General features: G+C 45.3%; 1 protein-coding gene across 4 annotated transcripts in view; it reads right to left on the reverse strand.

Moving 5' to 3' along the window:
- The window catches only part of LOC147011232 (breakpoint cluster region protein-like), a 194939-nt gene that overhangs the window by 122640 nt on the left and 52545 nt on the right, over window positions 1-19754 (reverse strand). For 2 of the 4 annotated variants that reach the window (XM_085859219.1, XM_085859220.1), the window contains exons 2-3: window positions 6867-6926; window positions 5183-5367 (exon numbers count right to left, since the gene is read on the reverse strand). The exons of 1 other annotated variant lie outside the window; for it this stretch is intronic. In XM_085859219.1, coding sequence (XP_085715345.1) covers window positions 5183-5367; window positions 6867-6926 — 245 coding nt within the window. The remainder of the gene's footprint in view (window positions 1-5182; window positions 5368-6866; window positions 6927-19754) is intronic. One more of the 4 variants, XM_085859221.1, reaches the window with a different exon arrangement.

The raw sequence follows: 19754 nt of genomic DNA on the forward strand, positions 1-19754 counted from the left end.
TCCACAAACGAAGGTGGATCACAGTTGATTGTAGGGTCAGCAATAGGGATTGTAACACACCTAACATCCAACTCGACAGCTGGTGGATCAGCCTGGTACAGCCGCTCAACGTAACCGGCCTTCACTTCGGACTCCTCTGTGAAGAGCCCACCACCCTCGGCTCTAACTGCAGTACACCGAAGGATGGGCTTGGAGGAACGCAATGCGCGAATTCCACTGTAAGCAGGATGAGAATCACTTGACCACAGGTGATGTTCTACCCCCTCACAGATTCCTCACACATAGGCCTTCTTGCCCACCCTTAGCGCACGTACAGTTTTTTGCCTCAACTCCCTGAACAGCTCAACTTTGCCCTTAAGCCTGGCCCTGCGACTCTGGTCAATGGTATCCAGTGTCCCTTGAAAGGCAAAATTCTGCTTCACTCTCTACGATGAGTTCTAAGACATCCACAGGCAACATCAAGGACGGTGGTATTTAAGGCACTTCACAACTCTTCAGGATTCCCCAAAGTACCAAGACACCCCAAATCACCACTTAGTCTGTTCGCAAACTCTTCAGCTACCCTCTCACCCTTGAGCTTGCCAATATGCAGCCTAGGCTGGGATGGTACCATTCTCCTGGATTTAAGCTGCAACTTCAGAGTTGCTATGATAAGCCTGTGGTTGGTATTGAGGAACTGAGCACTCCGGTAGACCCTGCAGTTCTGGATCATCCTTCAGCGACCATCAATGAGCACATGGTCAATTTCCTCTGCCACACCGCCAGCTCGGGAATACCAAGTCCAGCGATGAGCTTGTGGGCGCTGAAACCATGAACCAGCCACCCTCAGTCCATGACTTCTTGCAAAGTCAAGGAAATTAGTGCTATTCTGGTTCACAGTTCCAGACCCATGGGGACCAACACATTTCTCTTAACCATCCCTATCAGATCCAGTCAATGGAATGAAATCCCCCAAGACTGGAAGAGTGTCACGCCTGGGGCACCGATCAACCACGGACTCGAGCGTGGCATAGAATGCACCCTTCCCAGTGACATCACTCGCTCAGTCGGAGCAAATACAGAGACCAGGGAAACGACACCTAAGGAGTGACGAATCCTTCGTATGACGAAAGTGACGAATCCTTCGACGAATCCTATCATAATATGCTCGTTAACCGGTGTTACCTCAATTATCATTGGAGTCAGCTTATTGGACACAGCGACAGCAACTTCTTGGGCATGGTAACCATCAGAGCGACCAGACCAATAGTAGGTCTAACCACCTGCCATGATCTCACCACTATCCGGTCTCAGAACCTCAGAGAGTGCTGCAGCACCTATGTTCAAATGCTTGAGCTCAGATGATAACAGAGACAGGTGATCATCCTCTCTTTGATATAAGACATTCCAGGCACCCACCCAAAGGGGCTGCCTCATGTTAACCCAAGGAGACAGTCATCTGGTGGATGACTCCTCAGCACCACTCTGCCATACACCACCGCAATCCGACCCTGGAGGTTCACCCCGTGGTTTTCCTCCTATGATCAAGGAATGGGGGTCCTGAAGATTTTGCCCCAATCCAGTCATCTGGTGAGCTTCCCTGTAGAGGGCAGCAGCACATGAGGAACCCCCACGGAGTGGGTTTTCAGATTTTCTTACATTTGTGGGTTTTGTGGATTGAAGTGTTTTACGGTGGCCGGAGTGCAAATCCTGCCACCAACCTCGTAAAAAAAAATAATAATAATTAACCCAACTGCAGGAGGACGTTCCTCAGACACATTTGGGCACTAGATATGGATGGCCGTTGGCTCACAAGGAGCTCCTCCGCCCTTTGACAGGTTTTGTTTTTAATCCTGCTGGGAGTCCATATCCAGACACACTCCTCACCAGAAAACCTGGTGGGGGAGACGGTTTAGTTGCTGACAACTTCACCACAAAACGGGTTAGTACAGGCGTGCATGGTACTTGCAGCAAGTCAAAGATCTAATCTGGCTTGACCTGACAATATTCCCACAAGTCCATTCGGATTCGGATGATGATCTTGACAAATACTGACAATAAAACTTTGAGAAATGTGACTTCATCTGCAGCAAACCGAACCATTGTATCCCATTTTATCACATTTTGAATTTGGAACGATAATTTGTGGACAACCTGTGAATCAGGGTTCGTACATCTTGGTCTATCTCAAACTCGAAGCTACGTCTATCATTTCCCAGACCAGTTTAACTTGAATACATCTGATTACTCGGCATGCCAAGAGCTCGACAAATAATAATTAATGTGAAATAATTAATGAATATATTCCTGAGTTAATGCAACCAATCATAAATAAGATTTAAGAGAACTTTACATTTATTGGTGTTTCAAACAACTTCAACAGTAAAGAACCAAAAAAAAAAAAAATGTTAAAATTTGTCAACTGCCCTTCCCCTTCTTAAAAATTTGGTTTTCCTGAACTTTTTACAGGATACAACATTCAACCTTGGCAAATTATGTTTTGTTTTTGTCGTGATATTTAAACACAGAACAATAACCAAACAAAATCCCCTTAATTATAAATCGCCTGTTTATAAATCCGTACAGTTACATATCAATAACGTATCAGTTAACCATATGTTAGGTGATGGCTAACATAAACCGAACAAAAACAACTGAAACTTTTACAAGGAAAAGTTTGACTACTTGGTGGCTTACTTTCCAGTGAACAGGTGATGAAAGCAGCTATGTCATGAGATGTCACAGACTTCGCTTTCTGCACGTTCTCCACATGTTTTACTCCAGCCATGTCACTCTTTACAGCCACTTAACCCATATTTCATCAGTGAAACCCATATTACGCCTGGTGTTGGGTTAATGGTTAGGGTGGCAGGCTTGCGATTCAAAGGTCCTGAGTACAAATCTTGCTTTGCCAAAGAATTAATAGCAGGTGGGGATGACTCAGCCTGTCATCCTTCTGAGGTTGGCAAAATGAGTACCAGCTTGCTGGGATGATTGAGCCATTTGAGTATCCTGTGTTGGAATGATGACCCATCCAGGATTGTGCCCAATAGCCCAGTAGACTGCTTCGGCAGCACCAATGCTCTGTCCAGAGTATGGTCCCGATGGATTTGGATTTTTTTTGGAAACCCACATTCGTAGACTCGACAGTATGCTCAGTGAATGTCTTTCTTCTCTGCAGCCAATCACAGTGTGTAATCAGGAGCCAATGATCCTGCATACTTGATTACTCCATTGTTAAGAAAATAGCTTTCTTTAACCTAATACAATGATCACCAGACAAAAGATTTTTGCGTTCGTACGACCAGGAACACTTGAGGTCCAATGACTGCACGTACTTCGCGGTGGCCTTGCGTGCATGCAGTGGCAGATTCACGAGACACTTCTTCCTCCCTTTCATTGATTATTAAGAGAAAGACAAGAGAACATTATTCATGTTGGAAAATGTACATCATTCTCTTCTTGGATTACGTCCCCTTCAGAAAGGTCCGCGAATAAAAACGGGATGTACGTTTTTAAAATTCACGCCGGAGCATGTCAGTGTGATTCGTACGTCTGAGCACCTAAATTTGTTATAAAAGAATGAAGGCAATGATGAGTTTTTGAGCCAATGATTTTCCGTTTTCAAAAAAGCTAAACTCCATTTCACAAAATAAATTCCGTTTCGTGTCATCTCCGAGCATCCCTTCCACAGACGCTTTTCAACGAGGGCGGGTCCAACACGCCTCTTCTTCCAGCTGAGTGTCTCCACCCCTCTTCCTCGGCGGCACCTCTGGGCTGGGGCAGTACATTTTGTTCTTAGTCACGTGCTTGAATCAGTTTTCTGTTTTAAGTGACGGATTCTGTGAATACCTTTCATTTTCCGCCATCACGTAAAATTATTGCCTCCAATATTTAAACCATGAAAAAGTCACCGACTATTCCCTTTTTCATTTTCCATACCTTTTCCAGGCTCTGAGAAAAACGGGGGGGGGGGGAATCTAAATTGCTTCCTGTGTCGGAGTGGCGACCCGACCAGGATTGTAACTAGAGCCAAAGAAACTGCTTCGGCAGCACCGACACAATCTGATCTGATCCCTACTAATTACTGATAATTGGGTAACAGGTTACCACGAGTAGAGAGCAGATAAGAGATACCGTAAAAGGTGCTACAGCCAGAATAGCACATAAAGCCAGCTACATTCTACATTTCCGGGTTATCTACGAACGTATTGCAGCAGATGGAATTACTACCACGGCCAAGAATATACTCTGAGGGAGGGCGACGGTTGGGATCCCTGAAAACTGGTGAACTCACCAAGGTGTAGTCGAGATTGTAGAGGCCTCAGGGAACAAATCTAATCGGAAGACTATAATCTAGATTCTCGAGATATAGAGAATGACTTCCCTAGATTGATCTTCAAATATCACTTCAGGCGTGCTCAACGTCATAAGGGATGAAATAAAGGTCCCGAAGGTGACTGTGTTGGTGTTGTCACCATCCATCCATCCAGTGGGACCATACTTTGTGCAGAGCGTTGGTGCTACCTAAGCTGTCTCCTTGGCTCTTGGATACAATGAACTAATATTTGAAGAAAAAAGGAAAAAAAAAATAAAAAATAAAAAATAAAAACCGTTGACTTCACTTGGATGAGTGTGAGGTTCTTGCTTGGAGCACAACAAAAAATAAAAAAAACAGAACAAAAAAATGAGATGTGAACTCCGCTAAGATACAGGATTGGCCTGAAAGTTACTTTACCCCCCTTAGTAAAGCATTTGTTATTAAAATCTTAATATACAGGTTTTATAGTGCAGTACTTACAATAATTAGTGAGTTATTGTATCTGCATGTGACTTTCAGGCCACCGTATACTATGACATTTTTGAATTGTAGGGAAATAATGTTGCAGGAGAATGTTCAGAAGTCCACGCTTGTTATTTTCATTTCCTGCGGTATGTGAGGTTCATGGAGAAGCTCGTCGCACACCACATGCCAGTTAAGGAGATTAGGAGACATGACTTACGACGACGTGCGTAAACAATGGACAAATCAACACAGTGTGTAGGATATGAACCTTGGATCCCAGCTTCATGAGGTGTATGCTCAGGTGAGAATTTATTTGAACCTGGAACTTTGCCAGACGGTTGAACCCAAAATAAAGCAGCCGTGATGAATTTTAACAGGAAGTGGATATGCTGTAGGGTCAGTAAAGCAGTGACCAACCGATTTTCCTGCATCGAGAGGGACGGTCAAGGCGACGTCGCGGCAAGCCTTGCCCTTAGAGCTGAGCTGTGGAGACGACGAGGGTGAATCATCAATATATGGCATTCCGTCCTGGGTCGGCATGCGCTCGTCCGTTCTTTCATTTTCAAACACGCAGCCTGGGGAAGCCATGTTGAAAGGCATGTCTGGAAAGAGCCGGATTCGCACCGTTGTGTTAGAAAGGCTTCAGCATTTAATGGAATAAAAAGTTGTTACACATTTACAAGGAAACTTAAGACACAGCAAGAAGACGTTTTAGCAACGACATCCGTATCAAATCGAGTTACTAGAGAGTTCATAGAACACCTTACCCCAAGCTGTCTTGAGAAACAAGAACATGGGCGGGGTTTACGAGCGGCAAATTTGATTGGTCGTCATGACGTAAAATGCCGTAATATTTAGTCTAAGTACCGCGAAACGGAAGGTGTTTGAAAGTGTCAATAAGGTTATTTGTGTTCTACAGTGAGATCTTAAAGGTTGTAGAAAGATTTTGTTTTGGAAGTTTACCACCACTGATGCAGTATCTTTTACACCACCAAATCTAACACGTTACGTTAGTTCTTTGTGCCTGTTGTGTCCTTCATAACGTCCTAAGTTTCCTGTTTGGAATGATTTTAAATTTCTTTTCACTGTCAGACAGGCAGACAGATTAAAAATAAATAAATTAATGAATCGATAAATAAGATCGCACCAGCGTCCGAAGGAAGCGCGGTGCGGTTTGGCATTTCCTTCTCATGATGCTCGGCAGCTGGAGCTCTCCCTTGTGTCAATTCAGCATCGGCACCGTTTAAATGTGTTATGTGACGGACGGATGGATGGACATACCGGATATTGAAGCGGCTATATTCCGCTTTAACATTATCTCACTCCTCTCTGCGAATGTGCGATCGGGACGAATCCAGAGCCAAAGTACCGACTGCTAAACCACACCACACACTGCTAAACCACCAAAGTACCGACTGTTCTCCAATTCACGCTCCGATTCGTGTTCAAAATATAACATTCGATTGAAATTGAGCTGTTCCTCAATCATAAACTACCGTTTCTAGACAGACAGACAGGCAGACAGACAGACAAACAGACAAACTCAACCAACTGCTCCTCGTTATTTGCTTCACACACGTCGGGTAATAACTGAAGATTCACACGCATCGTAATCCATTGGTAGGCAGGGTCACGTCTACGTGACCCCATGGTACACGTACATTGAACAAGTTTAAACGTCTGATACCAAGGCCACATTGAGTGGCGGCAGGTCGGACGGCTCTTTCTGACGGAATGCCTGCTCCATTGTGACGCAGAGTTTCATGTTGGCCACCACATTCGATGGGCAATTCAAATGTGAAAAATTCAAACCACCAACCGCACGTGCCCCTTCATTTAAATGCAAAATGAGTGGCAGGTGACCATTCAGGTGATGTACTGCATGAAACAAATATGAACAGACATTCAAAAGGAATCAAATCAGGTATTTCTTCCCACCGTCCACGGGTGGTCGACACAGACATGTACACAATGCACCGAAAAATCAGCAAAAGATCGTCAGCTAAGCAATCCATCAATGTTCAGTGTATTAAGTTTGGTGTCAAGGTGAACACAAACATAACGTTGCAGCAATAATGTCATCTCACAGCGAACAAATCACCTTGGGAAATAAACAACAGCGTGCTGCCAGCTGCCATCGACCAACTGCGTCTCAGCATTGCTGCACAGCAGAAATGGACAATGGAACCAACCATCAATTTTGCACTCCAAACACCAGATAAACTCAGTTGATATATTTTTTTTCTTCAACAAATCAAACAAGCAGAACTCCACTCGATCGGTGCAACAAACGTTCCTGCAAGAGCTGGATTCAGGTTTAAACTCCCAATGGTGCCGAGTCAGTGGAGTACCATCGGCTCGCATGGCAGCCTGGGTAAAAGCACCATCTGCTCGTGGTATCAATCAATGCACAGTATTTGCAACAACATGCCTCCCGTATTTGCGGGTACGCTAAGAGTAGTTCCGTCACTGCAGTCGCGGATTTTGAGACGTCGCTTCACGTACGGCCTGAGCCTCTTCCTTCGGAAGACGCGGATGCCCGCTCTGGATGTGAGCAGAGGATCTAAGAGAACTGCCATTCTGCGTGACAGTTTAAAATAAAACCACAAACAAAGTTGTCGTTGAGGTAAGAATGTAAGAATGCACAAAGCTCATCAACAAAATTAAATAAAAAAATAAAACAAGCACCCAAATCGTAGTCTCACAGCATACCTCAAAAAGAACGAAGCTTTCGTGAACACCTTCGACGGACAAACAAAATTACAAAACAAAACGACGACGACGACGACGACAGCCGCAGCAGTCACAGAGACAACCCTGACAGAAGAGAGACCTCACTCACCAAGAGGACGCATTCTTTTCGCCGTCCTTACGGCCTTGCCAGTTTTTCGCGGAGTTCCAACGCTGCTCCAAACTGGGAACTTATAAGCGCCCACGCAGCCCGGTGTTTGCCTTGGACTGCGAGACTTTCCATGTTTTTCGGTGCCGTTTGTTTCAAGGGAATTTCTTTTTGCACAGGAAGTGTTGTCGGCATCATGAGATGTGTGCCACAACGCAAGCAGTGCTCATCTGGCAAGCAGCCAACCGATTCCTGACACCACTTCTGGGCAAAAAGCAAGTTGAACAAGGTAAGGATCTCGCCAATTAATAATTTCAGGTGGAGATCAACGTCGCGCGAACAACATCAGGGAAGTGTCAGCGAGGCTTGGAAATGACCCGATAATCATCCGGGTTTGACGCACGCGTTACATTAAGGAATCTAAACCGAGCCAGAATTGTTTTTACTGAAACATCAACTGGGAGAACCCTCGTGAAAGGGAAAACATTGCAAGCTGGAAGGGCACTCGGTGGAGCGCATCCCTCCGCCATGCGATGCCTGATCGAGTAGAACATATCGGGCCCTCATAAATATGCCTCATTTACTGCACAAAGCCTGCGACCTTCGGCCTATCTCTCGATGGTGAAGAATGACCGAAAAAAAAAATTAAATTATCAGATCCAGATTCGGATCTTCACCGGAATTGAATCAATTCCTCCTCGTCACACACCCAATGTGTCCACCAAGTTTCGTCCGAATCCGTCCACAACCTTTTGAGATATCCTGTCCAGAAATAGACAGAAAGGGGTAAAAACATGATCTCCGTCCACCTTTTGTGGCAGAGGTAAACATAGCGAGTTATGTAATCGTATCATTCTGACATTGTAATCCTGACTACGAGCTTCGACCGACACAAATAAAAATCCTGACTCCACACAAACAGTATTTCAGGTGAGTCTCAATGTCATCGTTTGCCAAGTTAAGAGTTGAACACCATCAGCAAGATGTGCGAGGTTTCCCCGAGCTAGCTGTAAGTGCCATCTCCTGGTGTTGATGTCTGACAAAGCCACGAAACCGAAATATGGATGCAATCTGAGCACAGCAACCGTCGACGCGGCACCGTTGGCACGGAACCGACTAATCTTTTCCTTGTTAGGAGAAAGTGCTTTGAATTTTACAGGTGGTGCACGACACCTGTTCTGTTCAAGTTGACACTGCCCAGGCTGCATCAACAATAGCTCTGCTCACGGCTTGCTCGTCTGTTTCTTGCACCACCGTGCTCCTGATGAGAGAATTTTATCTTCAGAAAGATTTCTGCTCCTGAAAATGGAGTTCACAACTCCATCGGACATTCCAATCACGTTCAGTCAAACACAATCATCCAACCCATGCCTTGGTTTTCTTATGCAATTCCAGATTGGCAGCTCAATATGGAATCCTTCATTCAAATTTCTTCTCTGTGCAACAATCTTTCTGCTTCTGCCCAGTCCTGGACATTTAACGAAGCTCCTTCGTGTTTACCATCACGCCAAATCTAATTCTATGCTTGCCACTCAGATTTTCGTTTCCACCCACCACTTCTTTCATCAACTTGAACTTCCCTTCTTCACTCTCCTCTGTTTTTGGTCTTTTGTCTGTCGTGCAAGCCTCCAATATGTATCTACGAGGGCTGTTCCAAAAGTAATGTCCCAATATTTTTCTCTCAGTCAGATTTTGATGAAAGAGCATGAAACCTCACCAAAATGGTGAAACATAATTTGACACGTCCTAATTTCCTCCTAAATCTCCATCATCATTAATGCGTCAATGGCTTTACGTCGCTGGGAAACAAGGACGAGCGTTCCCTGTCGCTCCACACGTTTCCACACTTCACACAAGACGCCGTCATGGCTCTCAGATGTTTGTCCATGCAGTGCGTCCTTTAGTGTTCCGAAAAGATGATAAATAGCGTGATGGCGCTAAATCCGGGCTGTACGGTGGGTGTGGCGGTACGGACCACTGTGGTTTGGTGATGGCCTCTGTCGTCCACATGCTTGTGTGGGGATGTGCATCATCGTGTTGCAGGAACATGTGCTTCTTGTCCATACCTCTGCCGGGCTGATGCTGTCCACCAGGATGTCCTTCTTGTCCATGTCAGGTCAGACTCGCACGTAAAAAGGCATCGATCTGGAAATACTACGTCACGGCAGGTGTACGTTGCAATCTCACGTTCTTAACGACAGAAGTGTCTACCAGGGAGTGTGTGTGCTTCAAGGTGTACAGACCGACAGGTGTACAGGTCCCCGACTCGTGGATGTGAACGTTCCAATACCCGAGACTGCAATCCGTACAGGTTGCTTCTCCGTCACGGGGTACCGTCAAAGGGGTTCTGCGGATATGCTCGGTTTCCTCTACACAAAAACCTGACATGACAATGAGAATAGAAAACAAACGGATTTTCATCTTCCATGCCAAGCGCACACATTCCAACGCTGACACCGTGCCCACGCCATCTCGGCAACAAGAGCGAACACAGCATGGGACCGCTCAACCTTCCGGTGACGACCGTCACATAAATAGATCCAGTGGTCCTAGGTAAGACAACAGTGCAAGTGGAACAGATATTTTGGGGGTAAGGCCCAAATCATGTTGTGGCATGAAGTTGCCTTCTTGAGGTCATCAAAAAGAAGTAAGTTTCACAGGTGTGCACAGTCGTCACTTGGTGTATCTATCGGGTCACACATTATTAGGGTAAGATGATGTCAAACTGTTCAACAGTGGGTCGATAAGGTGTGCTTATCTTTTGTCCGTGTGTACGTTACATCCAGCATGTCGGTCCACCCTGTCCAACTGTGACCCATAGGTATGCCACTAAAAGAGCAGCAGCTCTTTCACAGCGTCGCGTCTGACCTGCTTTTGCACACTTTGGTTTCTACACCCCTCCCAGAAACACGAGCACACTCTAAACTCGAGCGTTTTAACCTGCTGAGCCCAAACGATGACGTACGAGAGAAAACCCGTTTAGGTCGAGTTTCACTTGAACCGAGATTTAACCTTCTCCGTTTACACCACGTGATCCCGAACCCAGCGGGCGATGATCCTTAGATCCTTAGACTGGTACGGAAAACGGCAAGAGTCTGTGGTTGTGCTGCATGTAAGAGTGTGGTTATATGTGGTTATACGTGCTTAGTGGACGTATTCCCATGAAATGGACGACATAAGGTCTATTATAGAAAACGCTAATTACACATGATCAGGTGCTTTGGTTTTACATCGACTGGATAGTAAATCTTGAAAACGATGCAATATGTTCCAGGGGTTGATGGTTCTCACAATACAAGCATATTGACTGTTTGAATGCTGAGTTTCAGCCCAGTACATTATTTGGGAGAGGTGAGGAGGGGGAAGGGGGAGGGGTGAATGATGAGGGGGGAAGGGTAAGAGGTTATGTGGGAGGAGTGAGGGGTGAAGTCGGATGAGTGAGGGCTAAATGGAGAGGGGGGAGGGGAGGGGTGAATGATGAGGGGGAAGGGTAAGAGGTGATGTGGGAGGAGTGAGGAGTGAAGGCTGAATGGGGAGGAGTGAGGGGTGTTGGCGGATGAGTGAGGAGTGAGGGCTAAATGGGGAGGGGGAGGAGGGAGGGGAGGGGTGAATGATGAGGGGGAAGGGTAAGAGGTGATGTGGGAGGAGTGAGGGGTGAAGGCTGATTGGGGAGGAGTGAGGGGTGTTGTTGGATGAGTGAGGAGTGAGGGCTAAATGGGGCGGGGTGAGAATGAGGGCTTAATGATGAGGAGAGGAGAGGTGAGGGGTGATGGGGGAGGAGTGAGGACTGATTGGGGAGGGGTGAGCGGTGATGGGGTAAGGCTGAATGGTGAGGGGAGAGTGAGGGGTGAGGGAGGATGGGTGAATGGCGAGAGGAGGAGGGGTGAGGAGGGTGAATGGTGAGGGGGAAGGGGTGAGAGGTGATGTTGGAGTGAGGGCGAAATGGAGAGGAGTGAGGGCAAAATGGGGAGGGGTGAGGAGTGAGTGGAAGGGGGGAGGGGGGGAGAGGAATAAGGTCCTTTTCAAGGAATAACTAGATCCACTCAGTGGAGCGCGTACCTCCACCAAGCTGATTAGTGTACATTTTGTATCTCACTGAAAGGCCGGATCTGGATTCGGACCTGAACCAAAATCAAATCGGCTTGTTCTCGTCACTGAATCAACTCATCCACTAAGTTTCATCTGATTGCGTCCACAATGTTTTGAAATATCCTGTTTACAGAGAGAGAGAGACTGAGACAGAGATAGACAGGGGTGAAAACATAACCTCGGTCTACCGAAGGTAGCTGTGGTAATTCGTGAGCCACAGCAGCAAGTCGTCTCGAGTACAGACATTTCAGGGTGATTCACCGACGTCACTCTGGGGGAAACATGGTGGGTGACTCACTCACTCAGGAGACAATATCCAGCCAACGCACCAAGGGCTTCCCGTAAATCTGAAAATTTAACTTGAACTTGGAAAAGAAAATATCCAAAATGTGTATGTCATGTACTCGTGGGAACAGGATACGAAATGGCATGCACTCATTCGGAACAGTAAAAGCAATGTCGCGCGAGTGGTGTGTGCAGGGGCATCAAGTGCCAGCACGGGCCCCGAGGCAAGCAACCTCGGGGTCTCCATCCCCACCCTTTGTCTCTTACATTTGTATTAAAAATTACACTTACAGGAGCAGCTCGGGTCCCTCAACGGACCCCGGACCCCGAGGCAGCGACCTCCCCCCCCACCTCTCGAAGCCCCTGGGTGTGTGTGTGTGCTGATGAGGCAGAGTGGTGTGATGACGAAGCCCCCCACTGGTCAAACCATCAAATATGGAATATGCAGGTGGTCCAGTGAAAAAAAACAAAAATATAAACAGCCTTCTGCTGTTATTATTTTAAAATGTTCATCTTCAATGTCATTCTTCCTCTTTTTCCTTTTCCTTCCACTGCTGTGGTTTTCTCTCTTCTCTTCTCTTCGGTTCTGCTTCTCACCGGGAATTTTCTCATGTGCTTGCACCGCTTTCCTTGCTCCTGGTACGATGTCTAAATCAGCCGTTTCGTTTGCGTTGTTCTTTGTGAAAGTGCAAAACAAGTACTGATGATATTGCTGAATTTGAAATGCATTAACTGAACCGATAAACACACTAAACTAAGTATACTACACCCATCTATGTCCTTCACACACAGGTAGGAAAACAAGGGAATGGCACCGTGGCAAGGCAGGAAAGCTTGAGGTGTGTGTTCGACTTTGAGTCGCTTGATCCTGCTTTGATTCCCAACGAAAGAGGATTCGACTGGGTTGATAAGGAAATGCAGTTATGCTGAGGACTATGGTGCTTGGCAGGGTAAACGTTTAGCTGGTTGTCAGACCTGCTTGTACTTGTGCATGGTTAGGATACCAGGGAATCTTTCAAATACATTGCTTAGCTTTGGGTCAGTGTAATGGCAAACCTCAGAGTTTACAATCTCCATTATATTATTTTTAATATTGGGGATCAAGGCTCATGGAAGAGTGAGGTGAAAAAGGGGAAAAAGGCAAGGAAATGACAGTGGGTGTGGGTCCGTCTGTCTCTCTGTGTGTCTCTCTGTGTGTGTGTCTCTGTGTGTGTGTGTCTCTCTCTCTCTCTGTCTCTCTGTGTGTGTGTCTGTCTCTCTGTGTCTCTCTCTCTGTCTGTGTCTCTCTCTCTCTCTCTCTCTCTCTCTCTCTGTCTCTCTCTCTCTCTCTCTCTCTCTCTCTCTCTCTCTCTCTCTCTCTCTCTCTCTCTCTCTCTCTCTCTCTCTCTCTCTCTCTCTCTCTCTCTCTCTCTCTCTCTCTCAACCCAAGTTGCTATCGGAGAATTTTGAGGCGACCACAATGTTTGTAGTGTTGACATACGAGGTGTGTTTAAAAAGTATCCAACCTTAATTTTTCGTGCGTTAGCAAATGAAGATAGGGAGCCGTGGTTTGGTGCACGTATGTAGGCGATCCTAATTCGTATACGTGAATATTTTCCCGCCTGCAGAAGCTGTCAGTCGCCGACAGACCGCCGATGAGTGAGGAAGTGTTAGTGAGCGCCGTCGGATTTTCGTTTTTGACAAAATGACAGAAAAACTTGAACAACGCTACTGCATCAAATTTTGTGTAAAGCTTGGCGATTCCCAAGTGGAAACGATCCGCAAGATTCAACAGGCCTTCGGGAACAAAGCAATGGGCACCGCACAAATAAAAGAGTGGTACAACCGCTTCAAAGATGGTCGCACATCAGTGGAAAGTGAAGCACGTTCTGGTAGGCCCTCAACATCCCGAAATGAGATCGTCATTGACCAAGTGAGGACCCTGCTGATGCAGGATCGTCGAATCGCGATCAGAGAACTTGTAGACGAGGCGGGTGTCAGCATTGGTTCCGTTCATTCCATTGTGACTGAGGATTTGGGCTTAAGGAGAATCTCAGCGAAGTTCGTGCCAAAGCTGCAAACGATCGAGCAGAAGCAACTCCGTTTGGATATCGCACAGGACATGCTGGAGACTGTGAACAGCGATCCCAACTTCTTCAACACAGTGATCACTGGCGATGAGACCACAGTGATCCGTCATTTTGTCAAAAACGAAAATCCGACGGCGCTCACTTACACTTCCTCACTCATCGGCGGTCTGTCGGCGACTGACAGCTTCTGCAGGCGGGAAATATTCACGCATCCTGATTAGGATCGCCTACATACGTGCACCAAACCACGGCTCCCTAGCTTCATTTGTTTACGCACGAAAAATTAAGGTTGGATACTTTTTGAACACACCTCGTATGTAGAACAAATCAAGTAGTTCATGCAGATTACTCCCTCTCTGAAGGTCATTAGCCACCCATCTGCCATTTTACAAAACATCTGATCGACACGGCATTTACCTGTGATGACTCAGTTCCACAAGCTTAGAATCCTCATCATTAATTTATTTTTAATGTACATGATCTAAGACTCGTAGTAAAGCTGCCACACACACATGGATATGCAGGCGGACATACAGGTAGTGGACAAAAAATGGAAACACGAAGGTAAAGTCACATGTTCGGGTGTTGAACCACCACGTGCGACCAGCACGGCCTGAACACGCCGTGGCATAGAGTCCACAAGTGTCTGGAATTCTGCAGGAGGGACGCGGCACCATTCTTCCACGAGACACTCGAACAACTCACACCTCTTTGATGGAGGTGGAAAACGCGGTCTCAGGCGTCGATCCAGAATATCCCATAAATGCTCAATTGGGTTCAGGTCTGGTGACTGAGAGAGCCATGACATATGGATAACATCAGTGTCAGGCTCATCAAACCAATGGGCGACCACACGTACTCTGTGGACGGGGGTGTTGGAAGGTCTCCACTGGCAACCATGCTTGCCATAATTATAGGCAACCAGGCCTGTGCAGCATTTTTATACATGACCCTAAGCATGCTAGGATGATATTTGCTTATTTAACACATGGGCCACACCTGTGTGTAAGCCATTGCTTGGTGTCCCTCATTTACTCAGGAGTTTCCATTTATTTTTTGTCCACTACCTGTTGATACGTGACACAAGACAAGAACACAGCCAATGAGCTTGGGGGGAAGTGTTGTCACTTCTCAGGGTACTGTGGGTACCAGCGACGTCACAACAATGGCACCGCTTTTTTGCACCGTGCTCAGCGGGGCATTTCCGAAGAGGGAATTTACTCCTACCCATGGATACCGACCTATGGAAATTGTCCGTGCTCCTTAACCTTTTAAATATTGAACGTTAAGCAAGGAAGCAGCTGCTCTCCCCTCTGGACTGACTCCTCCACATCATCTTGTTCAGCTTGACGCCCTGGAAACCAAGGCCTTCAAGATCAATGGAATATGCCACAATGAAGCTGAGTCTATGCTGCCCAAAAAGGGAAGAGCACAGAATGTACAATTCACGCAATTTCAAGAAAATCAAAGTTTACTTTCAGTGCTTAGTCACCACTGCTGCTTTAAACTACGCTTATCTAAGGAGGTATGCTTCTCTGACAGCTGTGACTTGTCTGGAGAGATTGAGGAGATACTGTAGACGTGATTTCATGTCAAAGCTGAAATTCAAAAACAAAATGGATGTATGGTCCTGTATTCTTCCAGTTTTGGACAGTATGGGAAATCATTTCATCATCACAGACAGGTCCATGGTTTCTCTGTATTCTACCACCTCCTTTCTGGTCTTGCACTCTCTGCTCTTTCCATGCTTCGTTCCCCCCCCCCCCCACTCAGATTTCTGCAGGGCTCACACAGTCCACCATCAACCCCCTTCCGGTGAAACTAGCTAAATCTAGGATCACTGCTCACCGCCAGCAGGGAAAATGGCCTTTAAATGCGTGTGTGTGTGTGTGTGTGTGTGTGTGTGTGTGTGTGTGTGTGTGTGTGTGTGTGTGTGTGCTTACCTCCACTCATTCGTTACTCGTTTTTCCTGTCTGTGGAACCAACTTCCAGATTCTACTTAATCTCATTCTTCCCTCCAGATCTTCAAGACAGCTGTTCACCACAATCTCAGATCGTCCCCAATTCAAAACCATGATGTTTTCAACCCTCGTTAACCCCACCACGCCCCACTCCAATCGTACCTCCATCCAAATTTCCAGTTTTCCCTGGAAAACCCCCTCCTTGGAGTTGCTTTCTAATTTCTGCATACATCTTGTCCACACCATGGATCATCTTTTCCATAGCATGGATCATCTTGTCCAGACCACGCATAATCTTGTCCACCCTATACATCCTCTCCTGCCCCCCCCCCCATTTCTTCCCACACCCATTTGCTTGTCAGTGTCTATCTTGGCTTTCAAATCACCTGTTGGTGTTCCCCCCTCTCTCTACTGTTCATTTTACATCCTGTTATGTCCTGATCGGTGTACCAGCTCTTCCACGAGCCTCGAGTAAGTATACAAAAACAAAGTCTTTGGGACAACTCGGCAGCGTTTGAACTGCCAACCTCCCAGTCTCGGAGCAGACGTTCTAAATGTTATGTCACTGAGTCTCATCAATCTTCAGCAGGATTTTACCCCACAACCTTTGGGATTTTCCAATGCAGAACCCTCATTATTCGGCCTGATAATCATAATAAACTTCATTTGTGCACAAATTTTGCTTATTTACATATTACCCGGTACAGACGAGTATCTGAAGAGGTGAGCTACAAGAGTCCAATAAATTAATTCCGATATCGTTGAAAAATAAAGAACAAATAGTAAAAAAAAAGAATAATCTTTTATAAAAAAAACTCCCATCTCCAGGTATGGGAAGAAGGAAGTGATATTTGAAGCTGTGATTGTGAAAAATGGAATTCATGTACACGTCGTTATCCCCAAACTTTGAAAGAAAAAAAATACAGTGGGAAATTGTAATTGGCTCCGTTGTCCGTCCGCCCGTCACACTATCTCCTCCTAAACGGTTGTGCAGAAATTCACCAAAGTTGGTAGTTATGATCAGTTATGATCACCACAATATCATTTTGGCCCTGCCGCGTGGGGAGAGGTAAAAAGGTCAAATACCAAAGAATGCAATTCCAGGCACATATTAAAATGAAACTTTGTACATGCAATCAACATTGGGGGACGCATGGAATATGTAACGATTGTTTGGATTTGAACCCCGCTCATGCCCCAGGGGATGGGAACTTAGGGTCACGGGAGTCAAAACAGATGATTTTTCTTTAAACTCAAAATTTTATCTTGGGTCGTTGCTGGTGGAACTTTTTGCCATCTTTCAACTTTGCTTTAGGCGGGAAGCGTGGGGATTTGCGATGGCGAGTCATCGACCTCGCTCTAGTTTAATCTGCAAAACTAGTAAATATTTTTTGTTTATTTTCCAATCTACAAGGAATAGGTGTCCTGGAAGTATAGGCTCCTGGAAGAGAGGTGACAGAGGTAATAAGGCAACAGACTAACATTTGGGCAGTAGTGCAGCACGTGAACGCAACAAGGGGATGGATGAACAGGAGGATAAGGATAAAAGAGGGAAGTAAACATAGAAACTTGGATATACATAGGGAGAGGTAGGGGAATGTCAATGAGGACAGAGGAGATCTCAGATAGGGACTAGGTTGACCTAAGATGGGGTGGTGCATTGCCAACTTGCAGCCCTGCAGGGAGGAGTTGATTTGAAGAAACTGAGGAAGGAGGGCTGCAGGTGGGAGAACAGAGGAACAAATAAGTGGAGTTGGACAATGATCGTGCCGCCTGGATTTTAGGTGTTTCTTTCGGATGGGGTTTATGGAGATCAACTCTACAGACCGTTTGAGTGATCAGTGGTAAATAAAACAATAGTTTGTACAACTTTCGATATTCCAAACAAATTACCAAGGGCTGGATACCTCAATTTTATGTTGGTGCCATTTACGTATGCTCATTCCCAAACATTACTTTCAGTGAGAAGTATGTGAGCAACACCTTGAAAGCAATGTGATACGTCTCATTTACAAAGAATTTGATGGGAAGTGAATAAGCCTGGTGTTGGCTTAATGGATAAGGTGGCTGGCTTGAGATCTTAGGAGATCTTAGGGTCTTGAGTTGAAACCCCTGTCCCACAGTTAAATTACACCAGGTGGTTTGACTCAGCCTGTCATCCTTCTGAGGTCAGCAAAATGAGTACCAGCTTACTGGGAACATGAGGCACTGCATTAGCAGGAAGCAAATGCAGTCAATGATGTACAAACAATCATAAACAAGAACATTTTACGTTTTTAATAAGTGGTTGCTTTCTTTTAAAAGCATCTATTGATTACCAAACAAAAGAACCCCCCAAAAAACAACAAACGAGAATGGCAATTGATGCCATTGAGGGACTCCACTTGCTGATCAATCACCTGAGTCACTCAGATTCGTAAGGCTTCCCGTTGCAAGCAATCTATGAGACAGAGCTTTTAAAAGCAAAGTTCTTAATGCCAATCTCCAAGCCTTGCACCCTCAGGTCTGGAGTGGAAGCAAACCATATATAGGCCCATGTTGGACCATTCGACTATGATTGGACGTATAGTGCGATAGCAGCACCAAAACAGTTCCCAGCAGTTCTTGACGATTTTAAGAGCATTAAGAGATTTAAAAAAAAAGATGAACAAACAGGGTGAGAAAACCGAGTTGTTAGGGTTAGCTGTTAGCATTAAGAGATTAAAGAAAAAGATGAACAAACAGGTTGAGAAAAAAGGGAATGCAGAAAATCGTTTGCACAGAGACAGCTTCTTGCATTCCTACTGTTGCAAAATAAATTGCAAAATGCCAACAAAAGATACAGTAAAAAGGAATGTCGAGAAGCAAGACAAAGAACAAAAAGAACATCGAAGAAAACCTATCGTGCCAGAGGAGCACCGGAATGGCTCAAGGTAGTGTTTGACTATTATCGTAGCATTCAGAAAAAGAAAGAATGAGAGAAATGATCTAGAGAATTTATAGAACACGTTACCCCACGAAGACTGCGGAAACAAGCACATGGGCGGCAATTTTGATGGGTTGAGATGATGTAAAATACTGCAACATTTTATCCAAGCACTGCAAAACGAAAGGGGTTTGAAGGTCCCAAAAAGGTGATTTGTGTTCGAGTGTTGAAGAATATAATTAAATTGCAATAAAATAACGATTTTAAATGTTTAAATTTTTTTTTTAATTTTTTGGAAGTTTACTGCCGTTGATACAGCGTCTTTTTCACCATCTTATTTAACACATCACATTAGTTATCAGTGCCTGCTGTTTGCACCGTTTATAACGTCCTTAAAAACCTGTTGGGAATGACTTTCAATTTTGGTCGACTGCCAGACAGACAGGCAGACAAAGTTTAAAAGAAATTAATTATCTCACTTCTCGATGTGCATACGTGATCGGGACAAATTCAGGGCCGAAGTACTGCTAAACTCCAGGTTCGTTTTCCGATTCGTGTTCAAAATATAACATTCAATTTAAATTAACTTGTTCCTTATTCGTAAACTGACATTTGTGGATAGACAGAGACAGACAAAGTGAACCGATTGCTTAACCTTGCTTTTCACTTCGTATGTGCAGGGTGATTAACAACAGCAATAATACAGCACACAAGACAGAGACAAATCAGAAAGTCAAGTAACAAATAAGTAAAATTCAGCAAAATACCAACCACAGTTCAACCAGAGCTCTTAGTCAGTGCAATCCAGAAAACAGAAGTATAAAGCACAACACAGGGAACA

This window comes from Eptatretus burgeri, chromosome 16 (assembly GCF_056783735.1).
Source record: "Eptatretus burgeri isolate ZD-2024b chromosome 16, Ebu_testis_v1, whole genome shotgun sequence".
NCBI lineage: Eukaryota > Metazoa > Chordata > Myxini > Myxiniformes > Myxinidae > Eptatretus > Eptatretus burgeri.